Source organism: Pomacea canaliculata, linkage group LG12 (assembly GCF_003073045.1).
Source record: "Pomacea canaliculata isolate SZHN2017 linkage group LG12, ASM307304v1, whole genome shotgun sequence".
NCBI classification, from domain to species: Eukaryota; Metazoa; Mollusca; class Gastropoda; order Architaenioglossa; family Ampullariidae; genus Pomacea; species Pomacea canaliculata.
In genome coordinates this window covers 10,632,705-10,659,357 of record NC_037601.1, presented here as the reverse complement: position 1 = coordinate 10,659,357, position 26,653 = coordinate 10,632,705, and the positions used below count along the sequence as shown (strand labels likewise).

General features: G+C 41.7%; 1 protein-coding gene across 5 annotated transcripts in view; it reads left to right on the top strand.

Annotated features, from left to right (window-relative positions):
• The window catches only part of LOC112576689 (valine--tRNA ligase-like), a 109,025-nt gene that overhangs the window by 1,491 nt on the left and 80,881 nt on the right, over positions 1-26,653 (top strand). For all 5 annotated transcript variants that reach the window (XM_025259327.1, XM_025259326.1, XM_025259329.1 and 2 more), the window contains 4 exons: positions 5,545-5,648; positions 13,792-13,907; positions 19,292-19,456; positions 23,289-23,370. In XM_025259327.1, the coding sequence (XP_025115112.1) occupies positions 5,545-5,648; positions 13,792-13,907; positions 19,292-19,456; positions 23,289-23,370 (467 nt within the window). The remainder of the gene's footprint in view (positions 1-5,544; positions 5,649-13,791; positions 13,908-19,291; positions 19,457-23,288; positions 23,371-26,653) is intronic.

Genomic DNA, 26,653 nt, shown 5'->3' with positions numbered 1-26,653 from the left:
GCCATTCTGTAAGCCTGCTTATTGCCTTCAATACTACAGTGTAATGGTATTCACTGGAGTACCGTTTTTAGGCAGTTGATATGGTTTTTAGGCAGGTGCTGCTGTCAGTTTAGACTGCTGGTTATTGTTGGCAGTTTGTAGCACAGACGGAGCATCTGTTAGGAACACCACCTGTGATTTTGAGCTTGCTTTAATGCTCACACTCATCTTCAACTCTGCAGTTGGTGCTGTGAGAACCTGTTGGTATAGCTGCTGTGTGCCTGTGTCCATTAGGGTACTGGATGTTCATCCTGCCATCTGTTAGGAACACCATCAGTTGGTCCATGACTGCTTATTCATCCAGGGAGAACCAGGATTATTTCTTGGCTAATCTCCACAAATGGAGGCCATTCTCCTATTTGCCACCTGGAGAGGGTGGTTGCCTTACTGCTGAATTGAGGAAAGCCTAGTCCCAAGAACTGGATGGTGAATGTGAAGGGGTGAACTGGTCACTCCATGCAGGGCCTGCACAGCAGCACTTAAGACTGACATAAGTGGCAAACCCAGTCTGTTGCTTTGTCAAGTTCCCCAAACAGCCGCTCATACTGGTGGGCTAGCTTAAGTGGTGATCAGCTAGTTCCAGTCAAGGCATGGATGATGATAAGACTAGGTCAATCAAGGAAAAAACAAAATAAAAAAGATAAATTTAAAGTATACATACATTATCGTTGGTTTTGCTAGTAATTAGACTAATTTTTTCATACGAAAACATTATGATTGTTACATATCTAAAACCTCTCTTTACACCCAGTGCCTCTGCAAAAAAATCGAAAATATGTACAGATATATTTACAGATGTTGCAGTTTCAACATTTTTCTGTTTTTCCTTGCGGATGCTGCAGAAAAGTGCCTATTGTTTTCTTTCAGTGCAACATGCAGTTGTATATTTAAAAACAATCAAGCAACAAGACTGCCTGGTTTGCATTCGCTGGAGGGACATGGAGCGAACTAGAATTCTGTTCAAAACGTTTCAGAATTCGAGCTCTGGCTCAGTACATGTGGAGAAGCTGTTCAGATTTTTCTGAATATAATTTCCAGGTCTTCCACCACTGTCACCAGCTGAGCTTTTGGGACTACTACCCCATCGTTTCTGTTAGGTACCTGCTTGTTTGACAATAGGGTCTCTCTTACAGTTCCTTCTTGCTTTACCATAACAATTTCTTTACATTTTCTTTGTACCTTCTTAGCGATGTAACCACCAATATCAGCTAAATTATTGGCCCCAGGAATCAATAGTTCCTCAGTTAAGTTGGTAAAAGTATACTGGGAGATTTCACTCCTTTGGCGTTGCTCCCCTCTTTCATCAAAAATTGCTGGAGTTTTGAATACTTTGGGATCTCCATCTTCGATGCTGTTGCTTCTTTCACTTTGCATGATGAGACCAGATTATACTGGTCTTTCTTCACTCTTGTTTTTTCCATCATGCCTTCTTTCCCTTTGGTCTCTTTTCTCTGTAGGCTCCTTTAGGCCTCCATCATTTGCCCTGCAGGATAACCTGTGTTGGAGGAGGATAAGGTTGAGGTTGCAGCCCATCATACCAAGACACCTCTTTGTCTTGGACTTTTCCTAGACATGAGGTTGAAGTGGTCTGCACCAATCAATCAGCTGGTCATGCACTGCCCTAGCTTTGCTAGAAGGGTGTGGCCAGAGTAAATCTGGTCTTCATCTCTGAAGGCTAGTGTGTATTCTTTCTGTATCCCTGGTGCATCCTTGCTAGAAATACCCTAAGTCAGACCTGGGCAAAGGCCGGCCCGCGGGCCGGATCCGGCCTGCCTCCTGTCTCTGACCAGCCCGCCTGCTGGCCCGCCCACCAGTATATATACTATATATACAGTATTGGGTAAAACTAAGTTAACTTTATTAGTCCGGCCCTCTAAAACCATCCCAATTTCTCATGCGGCCCCTTGGGAAAATTAATTGCTCACCCCTGCCCTAAGTGGTAACACTTTCTTGCACCTTTTCCTTAAACATTACTTGTAACACCATTTTCCACAATTCTAGTCCCTTTTTCACACCCTTTCCCCTATTTCTGCTTATTGCTACTTCCCTGCTCATCTCCTTTTGCAAAATCACTATACTCTCAGTCCTTGTTACTTGGTTCCTATTTGTGTTTTCTGTATTTGGTTTTCATTAATCACGGTACTGTTACAGTGATACCTCGGTTCTCGAACGCCTTGACTTTCGACCAAATCGGTATTCGACCAGGAAATTCGAGAAAATTTTGTCTTGGAATTCGAACAGATATTTGGAACTCGAACATCCGAACGTCCGAGATGAGCCGAGTTGAGCCGAGTTGAGCCGAATGGCGTTCGTTCGGCCCAGCGCGCCTTGCTTGCGTCATCAGTGACAATAACCATCCCCCTTCCTTCCTCCCTCCACATTCATTCCCTCCTGCCATAAAGTTTGGTACAGGTACAGTAAATGAAACACAATTTACTGTACTGTACAGTACATTTTTGTTGTTTTTTTTTGTTTTTGTTTTAATAAATACACTTTTATTTCTTATTTCTTGCTGAGACTCATGTTTTTCTACATATTATATACAAATTAGGCCAGTAAATAGGCATTTTCTGGGGCTTGGAACGAATTAATCCAGTTTCCATTATTTCCTTTGGGTTTCATTGCTTCGGTTCTCGAACAATTTAGTTCTCGACCGTCCGCCCGGAACGAATTATGTTCGAGAACCGAGGTATCACTGTATTTATTTTTCCATAGTTGTTTGCTTGTTCTTCTGTTCCTCGTTTGTTGTCCATGTCTTGTTCTTGTTCTTAGTACTAAGACCATGCTCCTTAGGAGTGTGAGTACACACTACACAAATTTTGCACTTATTAGTATTATTGTTGGACTCTGTGGCGGGTGGAGAACAGAAAGAATGAATTATTAACCTTTTATTATGGCTACCAAAAAAAAATAGAAAATGAACCTTGGCAAATGCATCAGTGAGACTGAATTGTCTTTGGACAGCGATGATAAAGTGAAAGTGTGTGTAAATCTACTTTCTTGTTGCATAGGGCACAGAGCTGGCCTAGCTGCTCTCATTCCTCCCCCTTTTCACTGTAGCCAAATAATTTAAAAATATTTTGTCTGGGTTTTCTTCAGTTCAATTCCTTCATACTGGACAATTTCTGGTCCAGTGCAGAACCCAGAAAACTTCTAAGGCCCTTTGCCAATGTGATGGAGAACAATTTGTAGACTATTTACGATAGTGTCTTGCACATATTTTTTTCTTTACATTTGCTAATATATTTCACTGTTGACATTTTTTAACCCTGCACCTTGGAACAAACTTTATTTCTTATTTTTATTTGTATCTTTTACATTTGTGACTAGAGCGCTTGTTCAAATTGCCCACGGGGATAAATAAAGTTGGTAATTGTCATTGATCTGTCAAAGTAACAACACAAATCTGTCAACTCTTCTAATGGAGTCACTTGTTGCCCTGACAGTTGGGATGTTGGAGGTTGACATTAAATCAGAACTTCAAGGAGAGAACACACTGGAAACAGCCGCTTTTCGTATCTGGGAACATTGTCAACAAGATTGTGGAGCCGACGATGACATCAAAAGCCGCATCAACAAGGCCAGGCATGCTTTCAACAGCCTACGCCTTGGAACTCCCAAGCATTATCCTTCTGCATCTTCAACACCAATGTGAAGGTAGTCCTACTGTATGGTTCTGAAACCTGGAGAGTGACAAACACCATCAACAACAAGCTTGAGACCTTTACCAACTAATGCCTATGCCATATCCTGGGAATAAGATGGCCTGAACAGATCTTCAACAGCAGCCTGTGGAAAAGAACCAACCAGAATGCCACTAGCCAAGACATCAAAATGCACTAATGGGGCACACCTTATGCAAACCAGCTGAGACCATTGCCAGGCAGGCATATGACTGAAACCCTCAAGGGAAGAGGGGAGTTAGGAGACCAAATCATACCTGGAAAAGAACAATAGAGAGCAAGGCAAAGGACGGTGGAATGACATGGGCCCAACTGAGGGGGGCTGCCCAAAAACCGGGTCCATTGGTCAACAAACGCACAGACAAGAGTGTTGGTAGCGTGTGTAGACAGAATGTGACAAATGGCGTTGATCTTGCATAGCAATAGGCAGATTGACAGACAGCTGTAACTTAAGATAAGAGAATACTTTATTTATCCCAGAGGGCAATTCAGTTGCAGCTCGATTAAAATTCGTATACAACAAAACAGGCTTCTACATTCATGTCTCATTCATTTGCACAGCCCCATTCAAAAGGCGCATGGCTGAAACAACAAAAGACAGCCGCAGTCTGTTTGTCCTGCATGCAGGCACACAAAATTGGCGACCTGACAGGAGCCGGAAAATCTCCTTCGACAGAACATGCCTGTCTATCAAAATAGATTGACAGACAGCTGTAACTTGCTTAGCAGGAGTTATGTCTGCAATGACAATGAATCCCCGATTCCAGATGGAGGACACATTGGTGATGTTGGTTTCGCCCACCTTGATATGACTTGGTGGACAAGCAAGTGAAGATGGATTTCTTCTTCTCGAACATAGGAGGGCTTCTGTTTTATCATCATTGAGTTTAAGTTTGTTTGTCACCATCCAGTCTTTAACTTCATTAATTCAGACTTCAATGTTGCTGGTAGCAGAGTGAGACTCAGCTGGTGAAGTGGAGCAGTACAGCTGCGTATCATCAGCATATGATTGATAAGAAACGTTTTGAGACTGGATGCCAGATGAAAGTGGTTTCATATACAGAGTAAATAGAACTGGGCCGAGTACCGAGCCTCTAGGGATGCCACAAGAAAATGGAACAGAGCAAAATGTTTGGCCATCAACAAACAGTCTGCGTCCTGTCAGTGAGATAGGGGTTGAACCACGCTAGTGAAGGTCCAGATATCCCTTAGAGGGTGTGTAGTCTATGAAGGATCAGAGATTTATCGATAAATGCAGCAGACAGGTAAAGGCAGAAACATCACCGCTGTCAAGGGCAGATAATATCTCGGTGGTCACTTTCATTAAAGTAGTTTCAGTACCGTGAAAAGATCTATATGCTGACAGCATGGGGGATGAGCTGGTGCTCTTAATTGTAAGGAGGCCCAGAGCTGTGTCAAAACTACTTTCTCGTTGATCTTCTAGTATAGAGAAAAGACAAATTGGAAACTGGGCAATAATTGTTCAACACAATGACATCAAGTGTGGATTTCTTAAGAAGTGGCTTTACCAGGGCATTTTTAAGCAAAAATGGGAAAACACCCGAGGACAAGCTGACATTTACAATGTTTGTGATGGTAGGAAGTAAAATATCTAAGCACTCAAGAAAAAGGCTTGTGGGTATTGGGTCTGACTGGCAAGTTGTTGATAAGAAAATATTGTCTATATATAAATTGTACTTTAAATTTTAATCTTTTGTAATTCTTTTATGAGGTATTTTTTAATGCAGAAATTGGAATGTTTTTAAAGGAAACCCTGAAAGTAATATTAATGTTTAAAATTAGTTAAATAATCTTATTTCAGATACATCAGTCCCTCTGCCTCCAGTGTACATTCCTCATTTCGTTGAAAAGGATTGGTATCAGTGGTGGTTGCACAAAGGTTACTTCACTGCAGAAACTGGACAAGTATTTATATCTTTCTTATTTTTTGAGAGTTGTGAAAATAATTACATACTAGCTTTAGCTCATAACATAACACTAATTCTCCAAATCAGAATATAATTATCTCTTAGTATCTACTGGTACTGGCTGCAGAACTTCTCTTTGTAGATTCCCAAGTCCACAGATACTGGTTCCATTATATGCATTTAACCTAAGCACATCCTATTGTAGGGGTTCATATAGTTTTGAAAATTTTGAATGTTGACATTTTGCCTATAGGGTAATAGAAAGTTTTGTAATTATGGGAGGTCAGTCAGTCGGTCATCCATCCCTTGGCTGGTACCAGTCGTTGGGGAAGGTGGAAACACATAGCAGCACAGCTGATAAGGTCTGCCATCAGGCATGACAAGGGTTAGTGTATCTATGCCCAGCCTTGGTCAGTAATTTTTTTGTCATTTTCTTTAAAAAAAAATGTTTGTGAAAAGAACACCATTTTCCTGATGGAGTTCCTGACATTTACAAAATGTCTATGCATATGCTACACACACAGACATAATTGCCTGTGAACAAATAAACTTATAAAGTTAAACGAATTTTTACCAGCCAGAGCTTTTTCATTTGCTCATCCTTTTGAAATCATATTCACCAAGGTATACAGCAAAATCCATGATCATTTTTTCTTCTCTTTTTAATTATTTGAGCCAACATGGTGGAAAAATGCTACATTTGACAACAGTCACTATCAAACTGGAAGGGGTCTCCTTGGGTTGGAATATGCATAATTCTCCAGTTTTGTCCATATAAGCCACTGGCAGCCCATGAGAAGTGATGTCCCATCATGTACTTCTATTTGTCCTGTCTATCCAGTAACAAACCTTCCGTTGTTGTCCCTGAAAAGGCTGTGAAAAGCTTTGAAGTTCTGCCTAGTGAGGTTAACCAAAAGGAAATTAAAAGCTCAATCTCTTGCACCCACCACCCATAACTGATGGGCCAGAGTTGACAGGTGAAGGATGGTATTGGTTTAGGGAGAGTGGGGAATAGAGAGAACAAAAGCATGGCTGCAGTAAAAGAATGACAAAAAACAATGGGTTGCAGGATTTCATAGTCTGTTGCTATTCTGTTCATTAGCATTATTTATACAGGTAATTTTGATTCTGTTTTATTGAACTATGTTTTCTAGTTCCCTTTAGCCTATTATAGGAGCTGTTTCTTTTAGGATTTGTTCTACAGGAGCAATACTTTAAACTTCATCTTAATGGTAGGTTTTTACAAGTTAAGAATTTTAAAAATAATGTGCTGCTGCTGTTCTTCAAAACTTGTATATACTAACATTTAAAAAAATGAAATTAGCATGATGTAGGGGAAAAGTAAATGAGTCATCTTCACATCAATAAAGCTTTCTTGAAGAATATAAACATAACCTTATTTTGATAAGCATAAAACTTATGCTTTGAGAATAGCATGTTCAGATCCTGGATTTCTGAATAAAGTAAGAAAAAAGTAAGTTTTTTGCCTTATTATTTTAAAAGAAACATGCACTATTTAAAAGGCTCTCTCACACACACACACAAGCACACAGTAAGAAGTTGGGGGTGGGAGGGGTAGCAAAAAATTTCTTTTGCAGAAAACTGAACCATTAAAAAGAGCAAGAGTCATAGTGTCTTGGATTGAAACAGGTCATGTTATTGATGAATAAAGGAAGTAATAATGCGGGCATACTAAGAGGCATGCCTTGTGGCACAACAAGCTTCCCCCAATTGACCCAGCTGGAGGCAATGGGTACCAGACTCCATAGAAGGTTGGAGAAAAGTAAGGTAGTAAGGGAGAGGAAATAGGCAACGATCCTCAAAGTGCTTTACAAAAAATGCTTTACTTCTCCTAGACGGGAGGTTGGTGTGGCCCACACCAACCAAGCGGCTGGTCGTGTATTGCCCTAGCTTTGCTAGAAGGCTGTGGCCGGGGTTAATCTGGTCTTCATACTTGGAAGGCCAGAGTATATTCCTTATGTATCTTTGGTGCGACTCTGCTGGAAATGCCCTAAGTGGTACCGCTTGGTCGCATCCCCCTGTTGGACTCTGTGGTGGGTGGGGAGCATAAGGAACGAATCAACTTCAAATCATGGTACCAAAAAAGCAAAACCTTGGAAGGCGAGTTAGAGAAGAGGAATCCTTGAACGGTGAGGAGGAAGAAAGAGAATGCGGGAGAGAGATTGTTGAAGGAGTCTGGCCCAGTTTTCTGGTGGTGGAGGGCCCAGAGCAGGCCGGGCCACTCTCGTCCCTGTCACCTTTTGCTATAGAAATATATCTACTCAATTTTCTGCTGTGAGACGTCTGCACTGTGGACAATTTCTTGTCCAGTGCGCAAATCAAAAAGCAACTGAGGCCCTGCATCGATGGGAAAGGAAACAGTTTGTTGACCGCCCCAGAAAGGTAACTCCACATCAATCCCTCAACTCTTCAAAGGGGGGTCATTCATTGCCCTGACCTTGCTGGGATGTCAGAGGTTGACATCAAGTCAGAACTGGTATCCCAGGGGGTCCCAGCAGTGCAGAGGGTCATCCTGAAGAAGGACAGGAAATCCATTCCTACAAATACCCTGTTCTTAACTTTCTGTTTGTCCCAAATACCTGACTTTACTGAGGTTGGATATTTATGGGTTAAAGTTTATTTATATCTTCACGGTTGCGCTGCTTCAGCTGTCAGTGTTGTGGTCATGGGGCTAGCTTCTGCAAATCTCAAGCCCGCTGCTTTCACTGCAGCAGCACAGGCCATGCGGCAGCTGATTGCTCCTCAAGCGCTAAGTGTGCCAACTGTGATGGGTCTCATGTCGCTTCTTCCAGAAACTGCCCAAAGTGGAAGGAAAGGCAGCCATTCAACACATATGTGCGGAATCTGGCATCTCATACGCCGATGCACGCCATCGCGTGGTGGTTGGCTCCTCTGGAGCACCTTCTACTTCCAGCTCCATTTCCTACTCGGCAGTTGTCACAAAATGACCGTCCACCTCTGTGTCTCTCCAAGCGAACATGACGTGGGTCTCTTCAGAAGGCCCTGTCCCAGTATGTCAAGCTATGCCTCCTCCACCTCCTCCTCCTCCGCCTCCTTCTCCTTCTCCTCCTCCTACAAGCTGTGGTGGCAACCAGTCATGACAAGAATCTCAAACCTTACAAGCATCTCAAGTTACACAAGCTTCACAGTCCAAGCATCCCCATTTACCAATCAGAAACACTGCACACCAGCAAGCACGCAACACATAATCACCAATGAACAAGAATACCACACCACAGACAGACAAGAACACAAAAACAAAACCAAAATCACCAGAAAAACCCATCACTCAACAAATAACATCTGGGACTACCACAGCAGCATCAATCCCTGTTACAAATCGCTTTGCTTTTTTGGCGAGCAGGGGATGGATTTGGATGAGCGACATTTAATATCGCCTTCTCCATCCCACCGTCCCCTGCCTTCTTCTTCTTCTTCTCCCTCTGTTACTGTGAAGTGCTCTGTGTCTTTTCCTCACATATAAACTGTCTACAATCCTTCAATGGAACTGTCGAGGGATCCGAGCCAACTTTGAAGAACTTCGATGCCTAGCATCTCTTTTCTCTCTTGATATTATAGCACTGAAGGAGATACTTCTTTGACCTTCCACCTCTTTTTCCTTCAAAGGCTTTCGAGTTTTATATCAGGACTCACAGACTGATGTCCCTTCAGGTGGGATTGCTCTTCTCATTCGCTCCCATCTTTTGTTTAGCCAGATACCACTTTCCACTCCTCTTCAAGCTGTTGCTGCTTGGGTTACCCTGGACAAGACTATCACTATTCGCTGTGTCTATCTTCCTCCTGCTTGGATATCCCGACAGGACCTTGAGGGTCTTTTGACCCAACTTCCTGCTGCTTCCGTCCTTCTTTTGGGGGACATTAACGAGCACCACCCCTTGTGGGGTGTGGACTCGACTTACACCAGAGGAGCTTTTGGGATCATTTTTTATGGAAAGTGATCTCTGCCTTTTGAGCGATGGTTCTAACACCTTTTGCCATCCATACAGTAGCACAATGTCAGCAGTCGATTTATATACTAGTGGTCAGCCCAGCCCAGCCCAGCCCTGTTATTAAATTTTAACTAGGCTGTACATGATGACCTGTGTGATCACTTTCCTATAATTTTACAATTTTAAACTAGTCTTGAGCAGAACGATAATCTTTATAATGGAGGGTGGAATCTGATTAAGGCAAATAGGCCTGCCTATCAGACCCTCTGCTCCACCCACCTCCTCCGAAGTTCGAGTTTTAATTTTGAGGTAAAAGACCTTGGCAATGATCCCAAGTTGCATCCTGCTAAGCTGTCCACCTTAATTTTAAATTAAATTGCCTCAGAGACGATTCCTATGTGAAGGCATCGTAATAGCCATCCATATGTGCCTTGGTTTACAGAGGAGTGTAGGGTGGCCCAACGCGCTCAGAAGAAGGCCCAGCGCCTTGCCTTCCGCCAACCCACTCCTGAAAATGTGATAAGTTTTAAGCATAGTAGAGCTGATGCTCGTGCTATTTTTAAACAGGCAAGAAAACTTGCATGGCAGAGGTTTAGGTCCTCACTGTCCTCCCGCACCACTTCCCTAGCGGTGTGGGCACCCATGAGGAAGATAAAGGGAATGTTTCAGGCTGGCTTGATAGGCCATCTGCAGGTTGGAGATTCTGTTCTCACAGAGGCACAAGATGTTGGAAATTCTTTGGCATGCACCATTGCTCACAACTACTCCTCTTTGCGCTACTCTCCAGATTTCCAGTGCTTGAAATCTGTTCCGGAATCTTCTGGCTGTCTTTTCCTCCGATAACTCCGAAAAGTAAAATCTACCGTTTTCTGTCTCTGAACTACAGCAGGCCCTTCAGAAGTGCAAAGACTCTACACTGGGCCCAGACAATATTATCAACTGCCTACTCATCTTCCACAGGTCTCTCTCCTTCTCCTTCTAGACATCTTTAACTTTATTTGAGTCTCCCTGTTTCCCTCCCTCGTGGAGAGGCAGTCGTGGTGCCCATCTCAAAACCTGGCAAGGATCCCTCTGATCCCAACTCTTACCATCCTATCGCTCTTACTGGTTGTGAATGCCTGGCATCTCGAATCTCAAGGTCTCCTCTCCAACTTGCAGTGTGGCTTCAGAAAATGCTGCAGCACCCTGGACCATTTGATCCATTTTGAAACTTTTGTCAGGGATGCGTTTGTTGTCAAAGAACATGTTTTAGGGGTGTTTTCTGATTTGGAGAAGGCGTATGACACTACCAGGAAGCAAGGTATTCTGTTGGACCTTCACGCCCTTGGCTTTCGGGGTCGTATGCCACTCTTCATCAAGAATTTTCTATCTCACCTCGTCTTTCAAGTGAGAGTGGGATATATCCTGATCCTGTCTGATCCTCAGGAACAGGAAATGAGCAACCCTCAGGGTAGCAATCTTTCTCCAATGTTTTCAATATCAAAATAGACTCAATCTTGTAGTTGGCCATGTCAGCTGGGGGGCGGACCATACGGTCCTGCTTCGTCTGTATCGTGCCCTGGTCTGCTCCAAGCTAGACTATGGATCCATGATCTATGGCTCTGTTCGAGAGTCCTACCTCAAAATTCTTGATCCTATTCATCATCAAGGACTCCACATCTGTTTGGGTGCTTCCCACACCACTCCTGTACAAAGTTTGTACACAGAAGCTGGTGAGCCCCCACTTTCTCTCCGTCATCTGAAACTCATGCTATCCTATGTCTGTCGTTTAAAAGCTCATCCTGGAAACCCTGCGTAGTGCTGTTTTCGGACCTCAGCGTGCTGCCCTGTACTCCATTCATACCAAGGAGCAAAAGCCATTATCACTCTGTGTAGCACCTCACCTACAAGCTGCCAGAGTAGATATTCAACAGGTAGAGCCTCTTTTTCTACTACCAGCTCCTCCTTGGACCCTTCCTGTTCCAGAGATTCATCTTGATATTACAGTTTTTAAAAAAGGGGACACTAGTGATTCCATCTATCTCCAACATTTTCATGAACTATCCTGGATTGTGTTCTATATTTACAGATGGCTCCAAAGTCCCAAATGCCCAGTGGTTGTGGCAGCAGTTCTGTCCTGTCAACTGCGACGGGCTGCTTCAGTCCGACTGGTGGATGGATGTTCTATTTTCACGGCGGAACTTTATGCCATCTTGCTTGCCATGCAGCATGTTCACCTCTCTTCCAAGCACAACTTTTTTATTTTTTCAGACTCTCTTGCTCCAAGCTCTCCTTTCAAATGATTTTGACCACTCTCTTTTGGTCAAGATTCATAAAATTCTTGCAGCACTTATTCACCAAAACAAGGACATTGTTTTTACATGGGCTCCTGGCCATGCTGTTATCCCATGCTGGCCATGCTGTTATATGTTTGAGCAGACCAGACTGCCAAGGCTGCATGTCAGTCCCCTGGCAAATTACAGTCCCTTATATCATCAGACTAAACCTTTCTTCTCGGCCTATGATCAGTCCTTATGGCAACGCCACTGGGACATTCTGGGCCAAAATAAATTATAAGCCACTCTTCCCTGTCTTTCTGACCGCCTAACTTCGTGCCATCCTGTGAGGCGGGAAGAGGTGGTCCTTGCTATTCTAAAGTTAGGACACACTTATGCCACGCAGGGACACCTCTTACAAGGTGAACCACCACGTCTTTGCCCATGGTGTAGGGGAAATTTTAATGTGTTACATATTTTGATTGTCCTGAGCTCCAGACTAGCCGACAACAGTTTTTTACAGAAATTCTTTGTTTTCCTTGTTCAGGTCCGTCCCATTGGAAGCAGTCTTTACATTTTTAAGGAGGATAAGACTTTATCATCAAATTTAAGAAATTGTATGTCCTGATAATTGTTTTTTCTTTTGAGTCTTGGCTTGTTGGTGGCCTTTTTGGGCTTCACCACTCCATTTTATGCTCTACCCAATCTTTTACATATTGATTACTTCTTGTGTTGATTTTTTAAAGAATGTTATGGTTGTATTACTTGGAAGGTTTTTTCCCTAAACTTTTAAAGTTAAGATTACTTTTGTCGCCGTGATATAGCCTTAGTTGCTGGCACGGCGTTAAAAACAAACGAACAAACAAACGGGTACTTCCTACTTTTTATTATTTGGGCAGATATGCCTTCAAAGACTGTCACTAGTAACAGCATAACTTGTGTCAAAAATGAGCAGCTGTCATGGGAGGGTTTAAATTTGTTTCAGTTTCTCGTGACGCGGTTAATACTCCGGCCAGCTGTTCTGCAAGATCATCACACACATTCTGAAAGGCACCCGCTACATAAAATCGAAGGGCAAGACACACTATACCAATGTCGGTGTGACGTTGCGCACCCGATTTTGATTACTAAGTCCGCTTGTATGTCATCGACAATCTCCAGGATGTCATTACATCAAAATTGTAATACTTGAAAGAGGGCTAAATCATCCCATAAATCGATGGGATTAGTTCAGTCATGAAATATTCTGTTTTTGCAAAGATTTCTCTCTGCTTCATACAGCATCAAATATGCCTCTGCCATCTTTAGCGAGCCTCACACTAGTTAGAGGCAGGGAGGGCTGTCTCTACATTTATGGGTGGAATCACCAGCTAAAGCAGCTGAAACTTGATATATGGCTCGACCTTTGCTTCACATAAAGGCTGGGCCGACCTCTGCCGACCCCTAAGTGGCCTCACCATGCAATGAAACTTCGACCCTGCTCACTATCGCCAAGAATAGAGAAGAGTGGTGGACCCTGTCAAATGCCACATCTACTCATGTACTCCTCCCAACAAGAGGTGCCAGTCACGGGCTGACTGACTGACAGACATGAACAACATTAAAGGCAATCATTTGCAAAGTAACAAGTTTCAAGAAATTTTTTTTAGTGGCAAGGCAAAGAATAAAGTTATAATGCCTGTAAAGGTAGAATGTGCAGTTCTTCCCAGAAGAGATTAAGGACCAATGTGCAAACATCACTATTAGAATTCTAGAATAGCGCAAAATGGTTTACCATCCACTTGACTGTCTGGAGTTTGGAAATCTTAATGGAGCATAAAGGTACCTGTAGCATGTGAACAGCATTTTTCTTTCTATTTTAAGTACTGTTTTTGCTTCAGACATTTTGATACATTGTTTTTTGTTTTGTCTGTAGGCTGCTACTAGCAACCAAGAGAAATTTGTTCTGCTTTTACCTCCTCCTAATGTTACTGGTGTGCTTCATCTTGGCCATGCTCTTACCATCTCTATACAAGATGCTCTCATTCGATGGCAAGTAGACTTCAGCACATTACCTTATGAATGAATTTTAAGTTTGCCTTATTTTTATATTATGGCAGTACTTCCTGTAGCAGTTTCAGATCATCCTGTTCAGAGGAGAGCTTCCAGTAAGTTTTATACATCACAAATTTAAAGAAATGCATGTCAAGTAATGATTATGGAAATCTATAATCATTGCTTTATTAAATGTGAACAGTTAAAATGATGTCTCCTTGCAAATTACAGTCCCTTGTATCATCAGACTGTAAACCTTTCTTCTTGGCCTACAGTCAGTCCGTTTGGCAACTCCACTGGGACACTCTGGGCCAAAATAAATTAAAAGCCACTCTTCCCTGTCTTTCCGACCGCCTACCTTCGTGCCATCCTGTGAGGCGGGAAGAGGTGGTCCTTGCTAGTCTAAAGTTAGGACACAATTATGCCACGCAGGGACACCTCTTACGAGGTGAACCACCACGTCTTTGCCCATGGTGTAGGGGAAATTTTATTATGTTACATATTTTGATTGTTTGTCCTGAGCTCCAGACTAATCCATCAGCAGAATTTTGCAGAGAATTCTTTGTTTTCCTTGTTCAGGTCCGTCCCATTGGAAGCAATCTTTATATTTTTAAGGAGGATAGGACTTTATCATCAAATTTAAGAAATTGTATGTCCTGATAGTTGTCTTTTGATTTTTGGTTTGTTGATGGCCTTTTTGGGCTTCACCACCCTTTTTTACGCTTTATCCACTCTTTTATATTTTGTTTACTTATTGTGTTGACTTTTTAAAGAATGTTATGGTTATATCGCTTGGAAGGTTTTGTCACTAAACTTTTAAAGTTAAAATTACTTTTGTTGCCTTGATATAGCCTTAGTTGCTGGCTCGGCATTAAACACAAACAAACAATTGCATTTAGGACTGTTGGTAGGTGCTCAGCATTCAGCGTTCAACATAAATGACAACATCCCAGAAGCCACTCAATGCCTTCCCACATCAGAGAAGATGGTTGTCTTTATGAAGTCAAGAATTACTCTTGAGTAATTGATTGTGTGACATTGTTTTTGCACTTAGTTGGTTTTTCTAAAAGAAATATATTTGAAGAAAATAACAGCCCAAAATGTCTTATTGCTTGGTCTTTTTTCATCTCATTTATTAGAAAAATCACTTCTGTCTGTGAATTTATGGGTTTTATATATGCATCTCCAAACTCCAGATTTTTTTTTTTTTAATAATGACCGAAAAATCATCAAAATTCCCAGTTGCAGGTATGCACACGTTCCTCATTAGCATCTGGCAGTTAAAGGGTTAAATGGGTTTATATATCCAGTCATTTTAAAATGATTTTCTCCTTTCCTTTACGACTAAAATAAAGTGTGTGATCTAAAAGCTCTAAACTTTATTTTACATTTGAAAAAAAGATTAATTATATAGCCAAACTTTTGTAACTCAAATTTTAAACATCAGTCGATTGGTTTCCATTAAAGCAATGCATATTCAACTTCCATAGCTGGAACTGGTCTAGCCAAAAACTTCCACAACTTGAATAATTTTAATCTGGTCAGCAGGCTGAAGCCATTTGAAAATACATCAGAAAGTATAAAATCATGTACTCCTCACCCATTGACCCTGCACTCCCACTTTCTCCTTTCTGTATAGGAAACACATGTATGATAAGCATGACTGTCTCCATAGGGTGCCGGAGTGTCTTTAAATAAATGACAAGAATTTTTGACTTAACTACAATAGATTGTACAAATTTCTCAGATTTATGTCAATTTCAGCTGAATTACTGGGAACAAAAATGTTACATGGGTCAAGACAGATTGTGCAGGGTTACAGGATCCGCTTTATTTTTCTTCTCTCGTTCTTGGCAATCAGCAAATAGGGTTCACATAGTGTTCCAAGAAATCATTGACCATTTGCTCATCTATCTATCTATTCCTCTTCGTGCATCAGGTTGCACATAAGGCCTCAACCAGAGTCCGCCACCGATGTCGATCGGCTGAAACCCGCTCTAGGTGACCCCATGTCCAGCCCTTTCCCTTCATCTCCCTTTCCACTGTTCTTCTCCAAGTTTCCTTTGGGCGGCCTCGTTTTCTTCGGCCGTCTGGAGTCCATCGTAGGGCGACTCTGGAAAGGTCTGCTGTCTGCTGGCGGAGCACATGTCCAATCCATCGCCAATGCCTTCGTTGAACCTGCGTGGTGATGGACTCGGTTTCAGTTCTACGGTGGAGTTCTTCGTTGGTGATGGTGTTTGGCCAAAAGATGTTAAGTATGCGCCTGAGGCATCTGTTTTGGAAGACATCAAGCTTGTTACTGATGGTTTTGGTCATCTTCCAAGATTCTGATCCGTAATGGAGGGTGCTGATCACATTTGACTTGAAGATTCTCAGCTTGATCTTCTGGCTGATGTTTTTTGCCTTCCATGTGCTCCTGAGTGAGGCGAAGGCCTGGCTGGCTTTCGCCAGTCGGGCTCGAATCTCCACCTCCGCATCCCCGGTGTTTGACATTTTGGACCCAAGATAGGTGAAACTGTCACCTTCCTCAATCTCTTCTCCATTTAGTTTGATGCTGTCTTGGACTCTGGTGTTCACTCTCATACTTTTCGTTTTCTTTGTGCTGACCTTCAAGCCAAGGTTTCCAGCTGTTTCTGAGAAGGCATTTGTTTTTTCCTGCATGTCTTGGTGGCGGTGTGACAGCAGGGCAATGTCATCAGCAAAGTCTAAGTCTTCCAGCGCTGTTGTTGCTGTCATAGTCATGGTCCATCTGATCCCTCTCCTCTCACTGTCGGTGGAAGTCTTCATGATCCAGTCCATGGCCAGGATGAAGAGGAACGGCGACAGAATGCAGCCCTGCTTCACCCCGGTACTGACGTTGAAGGGGTCTGTGAGCTCTGTGTCACAGACAACCTGGGATTTGAAATCGCTGTACAGCATTGCAATGACCTGAACAAGTTTTGCAGGGACTCCATAATGCCTCAGGATCTTCCATAAGGATTCGCGGTGGATGCTGTCAAAAGCCTTCTCCAGGTCGATGACATTGATGTACAGCGGTGTGTTCCATTCGTTGCTCTGCTCCAGAATCTGTCGCAGAATGAAGATGTGTTCAGAGCAGGATCGCCCAGGACGAAATCCTGCTTCCTGTGGTCGGAGGTCTTTCTCAAGAGTTGCCGTCAGTCTTGACAAAACAATCTTGCTGAAGACCTTGCTGGTGAGGGAAAGAAGTGTTATGCCCCTCCAATTATTGCAGTCTCCAAGATCTCCTTTCTTGGGTAACTTGAAGATGAGCCCTGTCTTCCACGCAACAGGGACCTGCCCTGATTCCCAAATTTGCCTGAAGATTTCAGTCAGCTTGGGAGCTGTCACATTTATATCTGCTTTCAACATCTCTGCTGTTATTCCATCTGCCCCTGGTGCTTTGCCGCTCTTCATTGTCTTGACTGCTGCTGTCACTTCTTCCAGGCTTGGTGGGTCTGTGCAGATGTCAAGGTCTATAGCTGCTGGCTGGATGTCTGCAAGCTGAGGGGGATCTGGTCTGTTCAGAACCGACTCAAAATGTTCCCTCCAGCGCTGTAGTTTTCCTGCCTCTCCCTCGATGACATTACCGTTCACGTCTTTCACTGGCACCTCACTGTTCTTAAACCCGTTGTTTAGCTGTTTGTTTATCTTGTACAGTGTCTTCAGGTCATTTTTACTTGCTGCATTTTCTGCTTCATCTGCCAGTTTTTCTATATGGTCTCTTTTGTCGGTTCTTGCCATCCTCTTTACCTCTTTGTTTAGTTTTGTATATCTTTGTCTGAGTTGTTCCTTCAGGCGTTCAGATCTGGTGCTGCTGATTCTTTGTTTGACTGACTTTCTCTCTTCTATCTTCTTCCATGTCTCTTCTCTGATCCACTGTTCTTTCTTTTTCCGTTGGAAGCCCAGTATTTTCTCTCCTGATTCCTGTAAGACTCGATTGAAGTCGTCTAAGGTCATCTCTTGTTGGTCTCCTAGTGCCTGGAACCTGTTCTTTACTTCCATAGCAAAGGCCCTTTCGGTGGCTGGATTTTTTAGTTTGCCGGAGTCCACTCTCTGCTGACGTGCCTGTTTTCCTCGTGATCGACGCAGCTTCAGAGAAACTGTGGCTATCACAAGAGTGTGGTCACTGGCAATGTCTGCTCCTCTGTAGGCTCTAACATCTTGAAGTGAGCTCCTCCATTTTCGGTTGATGATGACATGGTCTATCTGGTTCTTTGTGATCCCATCTGGTGATGTCCATGTTGCCTTGTGGATGTCTTTGTGTGGGAAGAGTGTGCCTCCAATCAGTAGGTTGTTTTCTTCACAAAAGTCTGCCAGTCTCTCTCCGTTGTCATTGATGGTTCCGATTCCATGTTTGCCCATGACATGCTCCCTGCAGGTGTTGTCACTTCCCACCTTGGCATTGAGATCGCCGATGATGAGCAACATGTCGTGGGCTGGAACGCTTTCTGAGGCTGCCTGGAGCTGATCGTAAAAAGCATCCTTGTCTTCTGCCTCAGAGTCATTTGTTGGTGCATAGCAAGCTAGCACTGTCAGCTTGGTGTACTTTGAATGGAATCTTGCTCTCAAAAGCCTGGGTCCATAAGGCTTCCATTCCAGCAGTGCCTTTTCTGTTTTCTTGTTGAGGAGTAGAGCTACTTCTTCAGAGTGCTGAGCGTCTGATCTTCCTGAGAACAAGATGGTATGTCCTGACGCTAGTCTCCTCTTTCCCGTGCCGGTCCATCTGACCTCACTGACTCCCAGGATGTCCAAGTTGTAGTTGTCAAACTCCTTGACTAATTGGAGCATCCTGCCAGTCTGGTACAAGGTCTGGACGTTCCAGCACCCCACCCTCAACTTTTGCCTCGGCTTCAGTAAATCCGCTGTCGGGGCGCCAGCTCCCTTTCGGGTTTGGCTGTCGTCCGTCATTAGTCCAGTCTCCTGGTGTGCTTCATTACCTTCGCCATCTGTGACGAGTTCTCTGGTTTTAGTTTCTGTAACATGATTTTTTTACATGGTGGGGTTGTTAGCCCTACCACAACCTATTTTACCTCTAGGTGAGGTGTCCACCTTAGTCGCCTCTTACGACATGCCTGGCTGGATGGCAGGGACCCTATTCTTACAATGCTTGCTAGGCAAGCATACCCTGGGGTCCCACAGGGGCATTTGCTCATAGTTTAAGGGAATTATTTTTTAAAGACCTGATTAATGTGACTTGAACGTATTGTAGTGTAGACAAATGGAAATGGAAGCAATTTATGTTCAGCATGCACGATGGACCACTATGTCCATTAGACATCAAGAACAGAAAAAGTAAATGTTTTGATCATGCTTTGTATGTAATTATTTATGTAAATTAAGCACATTACAAATGTTCCTTTTAATTTCTATATTTCTGTTAGGCATCGGATGCTGGGTCACAAAACACTGTGGGTGCCAGGTACAGACCATGCAGGTATTGCAACTCAGGTGATGGTGGAGAAGATGCTATGGGCCATGAAAAAGCAAACTCGTCATGATCTAGGTCGTGCAGAATTTGTTTCAACTGTTCAAGATTGGAAACAAAAGTAATTACTTGTTAACTTTTTGTTGGTAGAACATATAAATATTCCACCATGAATGGCGTAGTAAGACTGTTACATATGTTTAAACTACATTATATATATATTGTTGTTTATTGTAAGAGAAATAATATTAAATGTGTGATTTATCATGCTAAGACGATTAAGAGATATTGAGAAATAATTTATGCAGACAAGTAGTAATAGACAAGCATACAAGACACAGAGGAGTCTGGGAACAACAAGGATGGAAAATGTGTTCATTTTAAGAAGTCCCATTCTTCCACTGAGAAGCCCCCGAGACCCTTTTTTGAAATCCTAGAATAACCTCAGGTTATAGTCATGTGCTTATAAAGAATGTCATTGTTTCTTTGTCAGAGAGCATGGTTATTGCCTTTAGCATAAAGTAAGTCTTGGCCAGTTATCACAATAAGCTTAAAGGGATTCTAAAGGCAAAATAAAACTGCTTAGAATCGCGTAAAGAGTAGGATAAATTTGAATCTCGTCTATTTATGTGTGTGTTCATGTGGAAAACGTTGAAGGTTTTTAGTAGAATGTTGTGTTACACAAGAGAAATTACACGGGACTCTTTTTTTGCTTCCACAAAGTCTCGTTCTCCGTCACGTGACCCTATGACGTGTGGTTTCCATATTGAGAACAATGCCTCGAGAATGCGCTGCACCTGATTGCCACGAAAAGATGGAAAATATTCAAAATTTTCTTTTCGTCAGTTTCCGAAACAGAGTCTTACAAGCAGAGTGCATCATACGAATAAAAAGACGTCAAATCTTCGCAACGATACAGATACAGACACTTCCTGTCAGAGACTGACGTCACAAGAAGACTCTGACATCACAAGAAGACCCCTCTGCTTGATCATCTCGGGAAGCTATCGTGGTTACTCGGTGGAAGGACACAAGGGTCGATTTCACTGGATTTTTTCAATTTTTATAAACATTGGCAACTGAAATAGTGCTAATAAGTAGTAATTAAGCGAGAAACGAATCCTTTATTTCTCCTGTATTGCTCTCGTGCTCTGTAATTGTAACTAAATATATTTTTGAAACGTTTGACCATCGCCAGAGCCTTATCACAAGCCTTGAGTATCCCTTTAAGACAGACCTATATCTATCAGTGGGAAATTGAGACTGAAGCGGTAACTCTATTTTCTAACCATGAACAAGTCTTCCTGTAGATATATTTGATATTCACAAAGGAACAGTGAATAGTTATCCAGCTGGATGGTTGTTTGGATAACTGAGCAACTAGCGAGAGGAAATTAGTAGCTGTTGGGAAACTTGGTTTTGTAAACCACCGCTTAGAACAGACCTGGGCAAAGGCAGGCCCACGGGCCGGATCTGGCCCGCCTCCTGTCTCTGACCGGCCCGCCCGCTGGCCCGCCCGCCAGTAGATATACTATATATACAGTATTGGGTAAAACTGAGTTAACTACATTAGTCCGGCCCTCTAAAACCATCCCAATTTCTCATGCGGCCCCTTGGGAAAATTAATTGCCCACCCCTGGCTTAGAATGTTGTTCTCCGTAGATCAAGTCTTGGACTGTAGAGCATAGATCAAGTCTTGGACTGTAGAGCGTAGATCAAGTCTTGGACTGTAGAGCTATAAGAGTTGTGTTGCATGAAGATGCAGTAGATCACCTGTATAATCTATATGCTTAAAACTGGCTTTTCATAACAAATTGTTTCAACTTGCATTTTGCTTATGTATATTTCGTGTTTCTGCTCACTTAATTGAGAAAAGAAAAGGCTGAAAGAAAAAATGTATTTTGGGGGCTATAGCATAAAATTTGGAAATCCCACAGGCAAATGCGTTTGTTTTATTATTTGAAAGGGCACTTGTAGTCATATTTTTACAAAATAGTAAACATTTTATGGTTGTGATCATGATAACATCAGTAAAATGACAATGAGTGATTTTGTTATGCACATGTGAAATGTATGCCCATGTAAAGTCTAGCTCACATTAATTTTTCTTTCACAATTTAGAGTTGTGAAAAACTTCCTTTATTGACGTTTCAGTAATTTAATTCAGTGATTTGTCATTTATAGTGGTTCTTTGACACTTGACCACAATATATTCTTTAAACCTGGTTCAAGTATTAAACACTCCTTTCACATAAGAAATAATGTGTTTTATTGGTTCCACTACCCAACAATAGCTAGACTATCTTTAAATTATTACTATTAGATACCAGCACACAAAATAAATTTTTTGTTAAATGAGTATTTTTTTATGTTCACATGAAAGTACAAGAAAACAAAAACAAAACCTGAGTCTCTGTATTTATTATTTTGGAGATATTGCTATTTGAAGTTCGTGATTTATTTTGGACCATGTTTGAAGCTCTCATATGTAGCAAGATGAAATCTTAGAAGTCCCCAAGGACTTTGTATAAGAAGTTACCAACACTGATCTTCTACTTAAGTGGCTGAAAAACTAATTTGTGAAAACACATACTGGAAAAAAACATCCAAATTTGAAAAAAGTTTTGCGCTTGATCATTTTGCAGGAAGACACCATATTTTAAGTGCTCCGTTTCAAATACTAATTTACTAAATACCCCTAAAACCTTTTTTTTTCAAAGTAACCACTATAAACTGGTGGTCTAATTTTTCGCCAAACTTGCAAGGTCTCTTTTTTGATACGCACAGCTTCAAATATTACAAAATCATTAATTTTTCAAAAGTTCAAGTGGTAATAAACTTAGAACCACTGTAATTTCTAATCTACTGGACAGAATGAGTTCAAATTTGAAACACTGATAGAAAACACATATATCTATTATTCTATGTTAATAATCTGTAAATCCATTTATGTTAAATTACTTTTACATGTGGGGTGGGGGGGGGGGAATGTTAAAAATGAAGAATAAGTATTTAATATTTGCTCAGGGCACTCAAGTCTTCTTAGTCAACCCACACTTTTACTTGATGGTGATGAGAGAAATAACATACACAAGCGCAATTCGAAGTAAAAAAAAGTTTATAACATTTGTGTGGTTAATACAGTCACCCTCTCCGCATTTTGATTAATATTTTGAGTGATATTTTTTCATTCATTTTCTTCCAAAAAAATACAACAGTTTTGGAAATAAACAAAGAAACTTTGCACAACACAGGTCCTGCATTGAGAAATAAAAACTTATATAAAAAGCATAAATATGTTGCATATTCAGTTTTGTAATTTTGATATTTTTTGGTGTTGGTTTTCATGTTGTTCATCTGCCCCTGTAGGTTTCTCGTGCCCACATCTTTCCCTTGTGCTTTTCCTTTTTCTCCCCTACCTGACCCTTTCATCTATATTCTTTTTTTAAACAAACATCTCCCTGTCACACTGCTGTTTTACCTTTTCTATCTTATGTCTTCACTTATCTTTCTTCTGCCGTCTTTTTCTCATCATGCCTTTCTTTTGACATAGTTTTTCTCTGTGGCCTCCTTTAGGCCCCCTATACACAACCTCATACACAATGATCAAGTGCTGAGCAAGTGGTTGAGCACCAAAACAAAATTCTCATAAAAATATTGGTTGAAGACCAAAATGTTTGAGCATGGAAAATTTCAAGCTCTGAGATACCACTGTATATATTTAAATATATTTATGCATATAATTTCATGAAACTTTCAACAAACTTAAGATGTTGACTGTTTCATCTGGTAAAACTTTTGAAAAAAACAGTTTTATCTATAAATTTCAAGCAAAGTGTGCAGTGTAAGACCAGGATCAGATTTATGCAGACAAAAACAGGCTTCTTGTCCTTTCTGTCATCAATACCTCTCTACTTTTCACTAAAGATTTATTGTTTTTGCTTTTCTTTCAGGAAAGGTTCTATAATAAAGGAGCAGATGAGCAAGCTTGGAGCTTCATTTGATTGGAGCAAGGAGTTTTTCACTTTAGACGATGTATGTATGTCAGTTATAAACATCTGTATAAAAAAAACTGTAGACCATGCCAGGAAGGCTTTTCAGCCAGAATGTTATAATAAATGCAAACTTTGTATAGCATATACTCGCTTTCCTAAGGAGCATGTTTTTAGTACAACCCTTATAACACAGTAAGCCACAATAGTGGCTTTGCTGGGAAAGCACAAAGAGCCACAAATATGACCCTGCTCAAATGACACAAGGTTGACCCCAGTTAAAAACTAGCCAGTCAGAAAGTTTCTGTTCTCAAGTCTTCTTCCTGCAGTTTTCAAGCCATTTTGAATCTCTTCTGAGCAATTTTGCAATTTTTCTTCCTTGAAAAAATGAGTGATGCATTGAGTGATTGCGCCAAGGATGACTTTGTTGGTGACACCAGCAAAGAGTCGGTTGTTGACAGCAACTCTGCCAACTATTTTGAAGGTACTTCTGCCGGAAAGCATTTAACCCATGTGGAATTGATTTTTTTTAAATTGTTTGTTTTGTTTGCAAGTGTTTTGCAACCACTGTAGGCATGTCATATTACTAATGTGGTTTATTATTAATTTTATCATCAGTTCTGTATCTAGAGAGGCATTTATGAATTAAATTTGTTGTTTTTTTTATTGTCACAATGCAGTATACACAGAACAAAATGTAATTATAGGTATTGTGTAAAATGTAAAAGTAAGAATTTTAATGCATATGTGAGTGAAAGTGAAAAAAAAGTGTTGTGGTGTATTATTTATAATGTATGGCATAATCATAGCTTGTTATTATACAAAACAATAATAGTAATAATAATAATTAATTTGTTTTTGTTTGAATATGCAGGGTCTAGCAGTAGAAAGAGTGACAATGCTGACCAAGCACCGGGACCACCTACTGGCAGTGGACAATTACATCAGCAGCCTGAATTTGTCCCTGGCACTTTATGCTTTGAGTACCACTGCTACTGGAACTTTCAGGACACACAGAAAGGGACTTCCAAGGACTGCCATCAACCAATTACTAAGAAACAGGGAAGTCGCTGAAGGGACCTCTCCTCTGTGTGGTCTACAAAAATGGCTCCAAGAAACCTGTCCTGTTTCCATGTCAAAAACAGGAGTGGGGACCAGGTGCAGAAGCCAAAGGTTGTTGTGCCATACGAGTCTATAGGAGGAGTAGATCTGAGTGATGCCAGGCTGTATGCCTACTTGGCAGAATGTCGCATGATGAAGTGGACGCTGAAGGTGGGATTTTCTTTGTTTGGCAGGGCTGTACTCAACAGCTACATCATCTACGATCAGAACTCTTTTGACAAGCTCAAGCTGACCAGGCACCAGTTCATGGTTGAAGTTGTGGAGGTGTTGGCTGGTGACTTCTTCTACCCACCCAAGGTTGTTTGGTATTGCTGTAGAGCTGCAGAAATCTTGGCTGCCAGACAAAAATTATGCTTCTGTGAGTTGCCCCTGCTGTGCTACCCCAACTCCAGCCAGCTCTTGGAGGTGGTGGATCTGAACTAAGAAAGTTGCCAGCATGCAAGTAAAGAAACTGCATGGCTGGACATGACAAACATGAACAGTCATAATTTGAGTGCCCTGCATGTGATGTAGGACTTTGCCTTGGGTGCTTTTTCCAGATACCATAGGTGAACTGCACTTTTGTAAATAAAAAAAAAATCAAAATCAAAATCAAAACAAACTTTATTGTCTGTCGAGGATACCCAGGACAGAAATTTTTCTTTGCTCACAAGGGCAGGCATACATACTCATACAGACATTTAACACACAGTTAGGAGTAAAGATACAAGTAGTTTGGATCTCCGTCAAATGGTAATGTGTAAATAGTTTTCTTTGTGTTTGTCATCCCTTGACCGGCACCTGTTCTTGGGAGGAGCAGATGAATAGACGCAACAGCGTACGGGGTCCACCACTCTTGCCTATTGTGGGCGATAGTGAGCAGGGGCTGAAGTTTCATCATGCGGGCATTTTCTGCATTGCTAAACCTCTGACCTCCCAAGAGCTGGCTGGTCACTAGGCGAGTGTCATGCGTGCGAGCTGTGTCAACCGTTTTACCGCAGCTCAGCTCTTGGGCTGTTGACATTTGCATATGCAGCCATAACACCCCAGCCCTGAGGGAACACCTAGGAAAATCCACGTGTGCACATGCGCAGACCAATTTGTAGTAGACGCATAGGTTTTCCCCAAGAATCAGAGGAAGACAATTTAACATCTTTTTACATCACGTTCTTGACGAAAAGCTGAAATGTGCTGCATTTTGTATGGTATATAAAGTATTATGTTCTAGTAAAATCCATTTTATACATTTCAGTGATTTTCAGGAATTTTTTTTTGGCAGATAGCATTTGAGAAGGCAGCAAGATCAGTGTCAATGAGAGTGAGTAGCAAGTGTCTTAAATTGACTGAAAAGAACCAAGTGTTTGTGAGAAACACTCATAAATATAGCGTACAAAGTCCTTAGTCTTTAGATAAAATGACAACATAGGTACTGCATAATTTTGTTTCTTTGTTACAATTCAGCTGAAATAGGGGCCACACATTTCTATTTTTATGTCATTCTCAGCAATAGAAGGGAAGAAAGACGAAGAAAATATACCACCACATAAAAAGCAGAAAAAAGCGAACTGGACAAATATACTAGTCTGACACATGTTGAACCGACTAATGCTTTGTACATGTATAAGAAGTAGCATCAGTGTATACTGCTTTTTCTTACATAAAACATTTGTGTACAGGTACTTCTTATTATTCATGCAGATGTGTCTTCAAAGACTGTCACTAGTGATAGCGTAACTTGTGTCAAAATGGTGCCTCTGCACTGCTGTGACCACCTGGGGTGCCAGTTCTGGCTTGATGTCAACCTCTGACATCCCAGCAAGGTCAGGGCAATGAATGGCCCCTTTTGAAGAGTTAAGGGATCGATGTGGAATCACCTTTGAGCCGGTCAACAGTTTCCCATTCCATTGGCCCAGGGCCTCAGATGCTTTCTAATTTGTGCACTGGACAAGAAATTGTCCACAGCACAGACGTCTAACAGCAGAAAATTGAGTAGATATATTGGTGACATGCATAATAGCAGCCAGACCGGCTCTGCGTCCTCCACCACCAGAAAACAGGCCAGGCCCCTTCAACATTCTCTCTCACGCATTCTCTCACTTCATCCTCACTGTCCGAGGATTCATCTTCTCTGATGCATTTTCCCAGGTTGTTTTTTTAAGCAATTTGGTTTGTTCCTTATGCTCCCCACCCACCACAGAGTCCAAGAAGGGGATGCGACCAAGTAG